The sequence below is a fragment of the Marmota monax genome, unplaced genomic scaffold (genome assembly GCF_021218885.2).
Source record: "Marmota monax isolate L192 unplaced genomic scaffold, Marmota_monax_Labrador192_F-V1.1 WCK01_AAM20220418_F8-fsc00465, whole genome shotgun sequence".
NCBI lineage: Eukaryota > Metazoa > Chordata > Mammalia > Rodentia > Sciuridae > Marmota > Marmota monax.
Genome location: NW_026694621.1, coordinates 152,795 through 165,272, shown reverse-complemented (window position 1 = coordinate 165,272; position 12,478 = coordinate 152,795). Strand labels below are relative to the sequence as shown.

Below are 12,478 nucleotides of genomic sequence, written 5' to 3'. Positions count from 1 at the left end.
TCTAATGTGGGGTGCTGGATGTATCTTTAGGCAAGTGTCTTACCCAGTTCAGCCAACTTATATTTGGAAAGAAGGATATAATGATAGAACATGAAAAAACAGATTAATTATGACCACCTGAGTTGGTTTTCCAAAATGACCCTAAGCAGTGAGAACATTTAGCTCTATGCTCCTTTTTCATGATACTTTTCATATTTGATTATTGGTTTCTGGTGAATTTTTGGTAGAAAACAAACGCTCAAATTACCACATGCAGTGAATTTTTACACTGCATGTGGTCATTCACTGAGCACAATACTTGACCGAGAAATATCTTCATCAGTATTTTTAATATTCAAATGAAAAGGTAAAAAGTCAGAGACAGGATCCAAGAGAAGATTAAACTTTTACGTGTAATTTTCAGGAGATCATGGAACACTTTTTTGGGGACATTTGAAGTATGTTCACAGATTGAGATGTCCCCAGAGGACTTCACATCTGAACAGGGGTGGACAGAGGAGATGAATCCTGTGTCACTGATATGGGCTCAGCAGAGCCCCACCACCTGCTTCCTCCCAGGTTCTGCCCATCAGGCAAATAAAAGCATCACAACAGTCCAGATTTTCTTTTACATCATTCCAGGCCCAGAAAAGCAGCCAGTGAGAGGTAGTGGGTGGAGTCACATTTGCATGAGCTGCTCCACCTTGAGGCCAGTGGGGAGGGATAAGAAAGGCTGAGGGCAGCCCACAGCAGCTCTGGAACTCAAGAAACTGTCCAACATGGTCAGGACTCTTCTTGTCCTTATGATGCTCACTCACAGCCCAGGTAGGGATAGACCTCTGTGCCCCATGGCAGACCCCTTTTCTGAGTTTATCCTCACTGGTTTAGATCCCCCAAACACATGTATAGTGGCTGTTTTCTACCATGATGTGTCTATGTTTACAGGGTCCCTCTCCCAACCTGTGCTGACTCAGCCTCCCTCTGCATCTGCCTCCGTGGGACAAACAGCCAAACTCACCTGCACTCTGAGCAGTGGCTACAATAGTTATGTGGTGAACTGGTTCCAGCAAAGCCCAGGGAAGAGCCCCCGTTTTGTGATGCATGTGGGCAGTAGTGGCATTGTGGGATCCAAGGGGGATGGAATTCCTGATCGCTTCTCAGGCTCAGGCTCTGGCCTGGATCGATACCTGACTGTTAGAGTCTGTAAACAAGTCAAAAATAACACCTGGCATTTTGCCAGGGGAATGTTAGAGTTCATAAACAAGTCTGGATGGTGCCTGGCAAAATGCCTGAGGGGGTGGTTTGAGAAGTAACAAAAACAAGCCATTAAGTGTGGAGATTCCTTATTGGTTGACTGATGTATCTAGTTTATGCTAATTAGATAAGCTCTGTGGAATGTATAAATACTGCTCCTGTCCTGCAATAAAGGGCTCCTACTCCTGCTGTATCAACGTTCACAAGTTATTCGTCACCCTCCGCTTATTTTGCCCAGCCAGCCACGCTGCGGCAGATGGTGGCCCGTACGGGGAGCCCCGGGACACTCGGGGGTAAGTGACGAAAAAAAGCTGCCCGTCCATAGATAGGACGGGAGCAAATCTGCTCGTCCCTAGGCAGATAGGGCGAGAGGAAAAAATGACCATTTCGAGAAAATGGAGAAGATTGATACAGTATGTTTGTGTCTTGTTTTGTCTCAGTGTATTGTATTGTCTTTGTGATGAAAATATGGAAGGGGTGAGAAGTAAATTTCTAAGGGAAGAAGGCACCCCAGTGGAACCAAGAATAGTTAGGGCATGTGTTGATAAGAGCCCAGGAACTCTAGTCAGAAAGAAACAGAAAGTTCAGAAGAAGAAAGATTATCAGAAAAAACATTGCAGCAAAAGGCTATTACTAAATACTTTTCGTTACCGGAGGGTGCGTGAAGCGGAGAGGCGGCTGCCGAGTGTGCAAGCCGGTCACAGCGCAGCAAGGAGTTTCCAAGAGGCGGCGGCAACTGGCCCTTCCCCGCCTCCCGGCCGGGGAGCTGGCTCTTCCACTGCCACAAGCCCAAGTCTAGACCTGACCTGGAGACACAGTCTCACAGGCTCTTGCTCCCTGTGCCCAGTAGCATTTTGAGTCCGGGACTCTCCCCAGGGCCATCTGGGGCTACCCGGGACGCTACAGCCGCAGAAGACACTACTGGTGTCCCTGATGTTTGGTCATTTTCAATGCCAATAACTAAGCTACAATGGTTCTCCCACACCTGGAAGCTAATGAGTAATGAGCACCATTAAGGCTTATTTCAAATGTAAAAAAACCTTGAGATAATGTACTAAATTGTTCAGAAGGTTGTTTTCTTAGTGGAATGCTACAGGATTTTCTTTAGCATCTTTACAAGAGTCCCTACCTTCGTCCCAGTGCCGGTGAGGACGAGGATGGAAAAATTTCCCGTGTTGCTGAAAACCAGACTGAGATTTCAGCTGAGAACCGGACGAGACTTCGGATTAAGCTAGCTGCCTGCAGAACTTACCTGGACTGTGATTTAAGCTAGCTGCCTGCAGAACTTACCTGGACTGTGATTTACCTGGACTGTGAGTTAATCTATTGAGACACTGCTTTACCTAGACTGAGACAACAAACTGTAATCTATAACAAATTGTAACTCGGTATCTTTGCTAACAGTGTCATTGCTGGTATAATTTTTCCAAGGGCTTCTTGCATGGAGCCATCAAGTGGCTTGGTATTGTGGCATTTTGTATCCTCCCTTTCTGTTTGTAGCAGGTTATTTATGGTGTTTCTGTAAAAACCACTATGGTCGTTATTTAAATTAAACAAAAGGGGGAAATGTTAGAGTCTGTAAACAAGTCAAAAATAACACCTGGCATTTTGCCAGGGGAATGTTAGAGTTCATAAACAAGTCTGGATGGTGCCTGGCAAAATGCCTGAGGGGGTGGTTTGAGAAGTAACAAAAACAAGCCATTAAGTGTGGAGATTCCTTATTGGTTGACTGATGTATCTAGTTTATGCTAATTAGATAAGCTCTGTGGAATGTATAAATACTGCTCCTGTCCTGCAATAAAGGGCTCCTACTCCTGCTGTATCAACGTTCACAAGTTATTCGTCACCCTCCGCTTATTTTGCCCAGCCAGCCACGCTGCGGCACCTGACCATCCAGAACACCCAGGAAGAGGATGAGAATGTCTACTACTGTGGGGCATCTCATAGCAGTCGGAGCATCTTCATGTAATGCACAGTGACACAGGCAAAGGGGAAGTAAGACAAAAACTCCTAGGAGCTTCCTTATCATGATTAATAATATCTAACTTCCCAGATATTTTATAAACTTAATTCACATTAAATATTCCTCATATAAAAATACATTCTTAGCAGTAGTTGAAATATTGATTCTGATTTGGAGATGTGTTTATTCCCAGTCATGAGTATGCTGTTGTAATTTTATTTTAGAGATTGTAATGCGCTTTACATATATGTACATCATATAATTCCTTTTGTCACCATCTTCTGTTACTTTTGTCCATATTCAAAAAATATGAGTATTCCATACAGTGGTGGGATCTGAATATTTCCCTTGAAATTCCAGATCTTGACCCTGACTAATAGGGTAACATACACAAGTTTTCCACCTGGGCTTCACCCACCTTGCTACCTTCCACCACTTACTTGTGCACAGAACTCTCAAGGTGTGTATTTCTGACTGTTATAGACAGGTAAAAACAGAACTGATCAACACCCAAGATAGGGGATTCTAAGCCTTCTCTGCATCCAAGGTGGCTTTGGGATTTGCCTCATTGCCATCCTTTTAGTCAATTTATTTGTGTGCATGTAAAATCACTCTGCAATGTGTTTATGTTTCTAATTACCTAGATCAAAGTCAAATCTTGCAGGTTAATACTGACTTTGCTTGAGACACCAGTCATTTTCAGAGGTACCAGACAGATTATATTTAGGGTCACTTCACCACAACTTGAGGAATTTCCATGAACACTTCACATTTTCTGATTCAAAACAGTTAGTCACAGAACAAAATGAAAACTCTATTTTTTAAAAGATTACAGTATTATTATAGAGAATTCAAATCATAACAATTCAGTTAAAGAGACCAAGAAGTCTGCTTCTTGGAGTTTGCTGATTTTGAGCATCTTTATCTTCAGGATGCCCCCACTCTCTTGATATTTTCATAGAATTAACAAGCACAAAAGTTTATTCAGAAAATGTGAGTCCATGGTATTTGTTGAGTCTTTATTCCTTAAACACATAAATATAATTCTACTAAATTAAACTCAATCTCCAGTCTCCTCAACTTCATGAAGGTGAGGAGAATTTTTTGTAGAATGCAGTCAAAGCTCCAAATTTCTAGTGATCTCTTGTCTTTCTAGTATAGCCATCCTGCTTTCTTAAACCACCTGAATGATCTGATTAACATAAACTTGAGGGCGGTCTGTTCTAACCCAGCAGGGGCCAGGAGAAAGACCAGACTTGTAATTCCACAATATTAACACTTAACACACACACACACACACACACACACACTACAGTGCATTTGGACATTTATGTCAGAACATGACCCTTCTCTGAATGATAAGGCCTTGGAAGTTCTGCTAGTATGAAATGAAGACAGAAAGCATGGCAAGGAGCAGTTCCTCAGGGTCGGTTGCTAGGGTAGAATACACTGGTGAGACACTTTCAAAGTTGTTCTTGATTATAGTCAATGCTTTATTCAAATACTTTAGAAACGATATTAATCGTTGTTGATTACAAATAACTGATAACAATCAAAGTGATACTCTTCTCTTTCAATGTTAAAATATTAAGTATTTTTAAAAATAGATAGCAATAGATATATCACATGTAAATATGTACAGTAAATCAAATATAAAAAATGAGGAAAATTATATTCATTCTCCTTTTTAATCCATATTATTTTAGATATTTTTAATGTATAATTTTAATTATATTTTAAATGATAATACAATCTACTATTGGGATTGATGAATTGGCTTTTGATTACATTTAAAACCTCTTGGTCTGGTATAATTATGGTAGGATTCATTCGTCAAAGTTTTCATTATCAATCAAGACATTTAATACAATGTCCTATACAGAGCTTCCTTTCCTATGCAATAAAGGGAGAATCTGGGAACTTTCCATGAATATTCTCCAAAAATAAGAAGAAAAGACCTTTCAAAAATAGAATATATAATTGATACTTTAAATTTTTGCTCTAAGAAACTTTGAAAGGAACTTCTGGGGCTTTTTAAATTATTTGTTATTTTTAGAAATACATGACCATACAGTGTATTTTGAAATATTATACATACATGGAATATCACTTATTCTAACCCCATTCTTGCAGTTGTACATGATGTGGAGTTTTACAAATCATGTATTTATTTATGAACATGAAAAAGTTCTGTCTTGTTCATTCTATTTTCTTTTCTATTCCCATCATCCTCCCTTCCTGTCATTCCCCTTTATCTAATACAATAAACTTCTATTTTTTTCTCTCCCACCACCTTATTGTGTGTCAATATCCACATATCAAAGATAACATTCAGCCTTTGGTTTGGGGGATTGGTGTATTTCAGGTTAGTGTGACAGTCTTCAGTTCTACCCATTTACTGGCAACGGCCATAGTTTCATTATTCATTATATCTGTGTACTCTTATTCTTTGATGAAAATTTTTATGTTTAAATTTTAGTTATGGAAGTATTGGAAAAACTATGTTTATGTTTTAGGTTTAGAAATTGTCTCATTTACAATAAATTGATGAACACCCAAATCCTCATGGTAGAACTTCTATAGTAGATAATTTGGAGCCTGGTCATAAATAAATATAGAAGGGGATAAGCAGAAGGACCAAAAGGACTCAGAGACAAGGGAATCTTGTGGTCCAGGAATAAGAATCATCTTTACAAATGGAATCTATTTGTGGTTCTGTACAGGCTATAGGAGGAGGAGTTAAGGTAGAATGGCAGGGCAAAAGCTCACAAAGACTTTGAATGTGAAAATAAATGTTTATTTACTCATAATGTGGAAAAGGAATATAGAGTTTAGGTAGAAAAATCGTTTTATCACAAACATGTATGTGAAATATCCCAACAAATACCATGATTGTAATGAAATAAAAATGAGAAAAACGGTGGAGAAAAACTCCCCAGGGACTCTGTATGACTCAGGTGAGCAGTGTACCTGGAGAAGGAACAGGAAAGTACACAGCAAGGGGAGGTTTAGACAGTCTGTGGAGATGTTCAATGCTATTGTCCTATGAAAGGAAACAGGCTCTCAGCTATCAGACGTGGATTCTAGATGCTCAGGGTGAGCCTGGTTACTGCAGTGTCAGCCACATGATACTTCTGGGTGACTCTGCTCACTCTATTGGGTGCTTCTCCACTAGGTGCTAAGCTCATTAAAAAAGCAATTTTGACACTTAAGCCCAGGAGACAGCCTGACAAATGGAAAAACTATATGGGAGCTCAGATTGACTTGTGAATTCACCAGCAGAGGAAACCCAGGGGAACAGGATTAAGGCAAAGGTCATGATTGAACCTGATTTGTAGACATTTAAATTTGAGGTTCCAAATTGATTCAAGAGAAAGTCAAATAAGAAATTTGGGTGTCTCGGTCCGGGTCCTGCTGAGGGCAGGTCAGGACTCACCCATTGCTTGGGTTGCCTGGCAAGGGGAACGAAATGCTGCCATTCGCATAGGATACCAACATGGCAGAGATCTGATGTCAGCAGAAAGCGGTGGAGGAGAGATCTTCATCAATACCAGCGGTGACATAAGCAGTTGGTCTTCTGGTAAGGGGGGTGAGGCTCAGTCACCCGAGTCTCCTCAATTTGTCCTCGAGCCGGAGGGAAGGAGCCGGGCCGCCGCCAGCCCCCGGAGCAGGCCCAGCGGCTCGCCAGCGTGGTGACCGCGTGACCCCAATTGGAGAGGGGGCGGAGCGGAGCCGCCACCCACACCCGCCAGGTGGGCAGACCCACGACCCAGTAGTACATGGGCGTGGTAGGAGGGGCAGGGCAGAGCCGCCCTTCGCGCTTGCAAGGTAAACAGACCTGTGACAGCCTGGCGGGTCAGGCCCAGTGGCCTGCCAGTGTGGTACACACGTCACCCCAACTCGAGTAGGGGCAGAGCAGATCCTTATCCCACGCCCGGATCAGGCCCTGCCGGTGTGGTGGTCACGTGACCCCAATTGGAGTGGGGGTGGAGCAGAACCGCCACCCGTGCCCGCAGGGTGAGCAGACCAGTGATCAACCTGCAGATCAGGCCCAGGGGTCCGCAGGCGTGGTAGGAGGGGCAGGGCAGATCCGCCGCCCGCGCCTTCAAGGTAGGCAGACCTACAACAGACCGGCGGATCAGGCCCAGGAGCCTGCCGGCGGGGTACAAACACCACCCTAATTGGAGTAGGGACAGAGCAGAGTCGCCTCCCTTGCCAGGAACAGACCCAGCATCCTGCAGGCGGGGTAGTCACGACACCCCAATTGGAGTAGGGGCAAAGCAGAGCCTCCACTCGTGCCCGAAAGGCGGGCAGATCTGCGACCGACCAGCAGGACAGGCCCAGTGGCCTGCTGGTACGACAGACACGACACCCCAATTGGAGTAGGGGCAGAACAGAGCCGCCACCAGCTCCCAGAACAGGCCCAGTGACCTGCCGGCGTGGTAGCCACGACACCCCAATTGGAATAAGGAGAGAGCAGAGCCGCCGCCCGCACCTGCAGGAAAGATACGCAAGCAGTATGAAAAGACAAGGAAAGAAAGGACCACAAGCAATGCAGGTCAACGCAACTTTAGAAGAGGTAACAGCTGCAGCAGATGGAATGTCAGATAAAGAATTCAGGATATACATGCTTCAGATGATCTGGAGTATCAAGGAAGACATTAAACAGCAAAATCAGACAATGAAAGATCACTTCGACAACGAATTACGCAAACAAATCCAGGAAGCAAAGGATCGACTATACAGGGAGATAGAGGTTATAAAAAACAAGCAATCAGAAATCCTAGAAATGCAGGAAGCAATAAACCAACTTAAAAACTCAATGGAGAATACTACCAACAGAGTAGAACACTTAGAAGATAGAACATCAGACAATGAAGACAAAGTATTTCAACTGGAAAAGAACATAGACAGCTCAGCAAGACTGTTAAGAAACCATGAGCAGAACATCCAAGAAATATGGGATAACATTAAGAGACCAAACTTAAGAGTCATTGGGATACAGGAAGGTACAGAGCTCCAAACCAAAGGAATGAGCAGTCTATTCCATGAAATAATACAAGAAAACTTCCCAGACTTGAAGAATGAGACAGAATCCCAAATCCTAGAAGCCTACAGGACGCCGAATGTGCAAAATCATAAGAGATCCACACCTAGACACATTATAATGAAGATGCCCAACATACAGAATAAGGAGAGAATTTTAAAAGCTACAAGAGAAAGGAAGCAGATTACATTTAGGGGCAAGCCAATCAGGATAACAGCTGATCTTTCAACACAGACTCTGAAAGCTAGAAGATCCTGGAATAACATATTTCAAACACTGAAAGATAATGGGTTCCAACCAAGAATTGTGTATCCAGCGAAATTAAGCTTCAGGATGGAGAATGAAATTAAAACCTTCCACGATAAACAAAAGTTTAAAGAATTCGCAGCTAGAAAACCATCTCTTCAAAACATCCTAGCCAAAGTATTACAGGAAGAGGAAATGGAAAATAACAATGAAAACCAACAGTGGGAGGTAGGACAGTAAAGGGGGGGGGGGAAACAATCAAAGAGGAAAACAAACAATGTTTAGTAACAGAAATAAACAAATATGGCTGGAAGAACAACCCATATCTCAATAATAACCCTAAATGTTAATGGCTTAAACTCACCAATTAAGAGACACAGGCTAGTAGAATGGATCACAAAACAAGACCCAACAATATGCTGCCTACAGGAGACGCATTTGATAGGAAAAGACATACATAGGCTGAAGGTGAAAGGTTGGGAAAAATCATATCACTCATATGGACTTCGGAAACAAGCAGGCGTGTCCATACTCATATCAAATAAAATAGATTTCAAGCCAAAGTTAATCAAAAGAGATAAAGAGGGACACTACATACTGCTTAAGGGAACCATACACCAACAAGACATAACAATCATAAATATTTATGCCCCAAACAATGGTGCAGCTATGTTCGTCAAACAAACTCTTCTCAAGTTCAAGAGTCTAATAGACCACCACACCATAATCATGGGAGACTTCAACACACCTCTCTCGCCACTGGACAGATCTTCCAAACAAAAGTTGAATAAGGAAACTATAGAACTCAATAACACTATTAATAACCTAGACCTAATTGACATATATAGAGTATACCACCCAACATCAAGCAGTTACACTTTTTTCTCAGCAGCACATGGATCCTTCTCAAAAATAGATCATATATTATGTCACAGGGCAACTCTTAGACAATATAAAGGAGTAGAGATATTACCATGCATCTTATCTGATCATAATGGAATGAAACTGAAAATCAACGATAAAAGAAGGAAGGAAAAAGCATACATCAATTGGAGAATGAACAATAGGTTACTGAATGATCAATGGGTTATAGAAGACATCAAGGAGGAAATTAAAAAATTCTTAGAGATAAATGAAAACACAGACACAACATATCGGAATCTATGGGACACATTGAAAGCAGTTCTAAGAGGAAAATTCATTGCTTGGAGTTCATTCCTTAAAAAAAGAAAAAACCAACAAATAAATGATCTCATACTTCATCTCAAAATCCTTGAAAAAGAAGAGCAAAACAACAGCAAAAGAAGTAGAAGGCAAGAAATAATTAAAATCAGAGCTGAAATTAATGAAATCGAAACAAAAGAAACAATTGAAAAAATTGACAAAACTAAAAGTTGGTTCTTTGAAAAAATAAACAAAATCGACAGACCCTTAGCGATGCTAGTGAAGAGAAGAAGAGAGAGAACTCAAATTACTAGCATACGGGATGAAAAAGGCAATATCACAACAGACACTTCAGAAATACAGAAGATAATCAAAAACTATTTTGAATCCTTATACTCCAATAAATTAGAAGATAGTGAAGGCATAGATAAATTTCTTAAGTCATATGATCTGCCCAGATTGAGTCAGGAGGATATAGAAAACCTAAACAGACCAATATCAATTGAGGAGATAGAAGAAACCATCAAAAGACTACCAACTAAGAAAAGCCCAGGTCCCGATGGGTATACAGCAGAATTTTACAAAACCTTTAAAGAAGAACTAATACCAATACTTTTCAAGCTACTTCAGGAAATAGAAAAGGAGGGAGAACTTCCAAATTCATTCTATGAGGCCAACATCACCCTGATACCTAAACCAGACAAAGACACTTCAAAGAAAGAAAACTACAGACCAATATCTCTAATGAACCTAGATGCAAAAATCCTCAATAAAATTCTGGCGAATCGGATACAAAAACATATAAAAAAAATTGTACACCATGATCAAGTAGGATTCATCCCTGGGATGCAAGGCTGGTTCAATATACGGAAATCAATAAATGTTATTCACCACATCAATAGACTTAAAAATAAGAACCATATGATCATCTCGATAGATGCGGAAAAAGCATTTGACAAAGTACAGCATCCCTTTATGTTCAAAACTCTAGAAAAACTAGGGATAACAGGAACATACCTCAATATTGTAAAAGCAATCTATGCTAAGCCTCAGGCTAGCATTATTCTGAATGGAGAAAAACTGAAGGCATTCCCTCTAAAATCTGGAACAAGACAGGGATGTCCTCTCTCTCCACTTCTCTTCAACATAGTTCTCGAAACACTGGCCAGAGCAATTAGACAGACGAAAGAAATTAAAGGCATAAAAATAGGAAAAGAAGAAATTAAATTATCACTATTTGCAGATGATATGATTCTATATCTAGCAGACCCAAAAGGCTCTACAAAGAAACTATTAGAGCTAATAAATGAATTCAGCAAAGTGGCAGGATTTAAAATCAACACGCATAAATCAAAGGCATTCCTGTATATCAGCGACAAATCCTCTGAAATGGAAATGAGGACAACCACTCCATTCAAAATATCTTCAAAAAAAATAAAATACTTGGGAATCAACCTAACAAAAGAGGTGAAAGACTTATACAATGAAAACTACAGAACCCTAAAGAGAGAAATAGAAGAAGATCTTAGAAGATGGAAAAATATACCCTGTTCATGGATAGGCAGAACTAACATCATCAAAATGGCGATATTACCAAAAGTTCTCTATAGGTTTAATGCAATGCCAATCAAAATCCCAATGGCATTTCTTGTAGAAATAGAGAAAGCAATCATGAAATTCATATGGAAAAATAAAAGACCCAGAATAGCAAAAACAATGCTAAGCAAGAAGTGTGAATCAGGCGGTATAGCGATACCAGACTTCAAACTATACTACAGAGCAATAGTAACAAAAACAGCATGGTACTGGTACCAAAACAGGCGTGTGGACCAATGGTACAGAATAGAGGACACAGAAACCAATCCACAAAACTACAACTATCTTATATTTGATAAAGGGGCTAAAAGCATGCAATGGAGGAAGGATAGCATCTTCAACAAATGGTGCTGGGAAAACTGGAAATCCATATGCAACAAAATGAAACTGAATCCCTTTCTCTCGCCATGCACAAAAGTGAATTCAAAATGGATCAAGGAACTTGATATCAAATCAGAGACGCGCCGTCTGATAGAAGAAAAAGTTGGCTACGATCTACAGTCGGTGGGGTCGGGCTCCAAATTCCTCAATAGGACACCCATAGCACAAAAGTTAATAACTAGAATCAACAAATGGGACTTACTCAAACTAAGAAGTTTTTTCTCAGCAAAAGAAACAATAAGAGAGGTAAATAGGGAGCCTACATCCTGGGAACAAATCTTTACTCCTCACACTTCAGATAGAGCCCTAATATCCAGAGTATACAAAGAACTCAAAAAATTAGACAATAAGAGAACAAACAACCCAATCAACAAATGGGCCAAGGACCTGAACAGACACTTCACAGAGGAGGACATACAGTCAATCAACAAGTACATGAAAAAATGCTCAACATCTCTAGCTGTCAGAGAAATGCAAATCAAAACCACCCTAAGATACCATCTCACTCCAGTAAGATTGGCAGCCATTAGGAAGTCAAACAACAACAAGTGCTGGCGAGGATGTGGGGAAAAGGGTACACTTGTACATTGCTGGTGGGACTGCAGATTGGTGCAGCCAATTTGGAAAGCAGTATGGAGATTTCTTGGAAAGCTGGGAATGGAGCCACCATTTGACCCAGCTATTCCCCTTCTTGGTCTATTCCCTAAAGACCTAAAAAGAGCATGCTACAGGGACACTGCTACATCGATGTTCATAGCAGCACAGTTCACAATAGCAAGACTGTGGAACCAACCTAGATGCCCTTCAATAGACGAATGGATAAAAAAAATGTGGCATTTATACACAAT

General features: G+C 40.9%; 1 gene segment (V, D, J or C); it reads left to right on the top strand.

The window, feature by feature from the left end:
* The first annotated feature begins 693 nt into the window (after positions 1–693).
* LOC124078070 (immunoglobulin lambda variable 9-49-like) lies at positions 694–3,335 on the top strand. The segment is given in 3 exon segments: positions 694–804; positions 925–1,166; positions 3,119–3,335. Coding segments are annotated over 3 exon segments (372 nt in total).
* Positions 3,336–12,478: the final 9,143 nt, after the last annotated feature.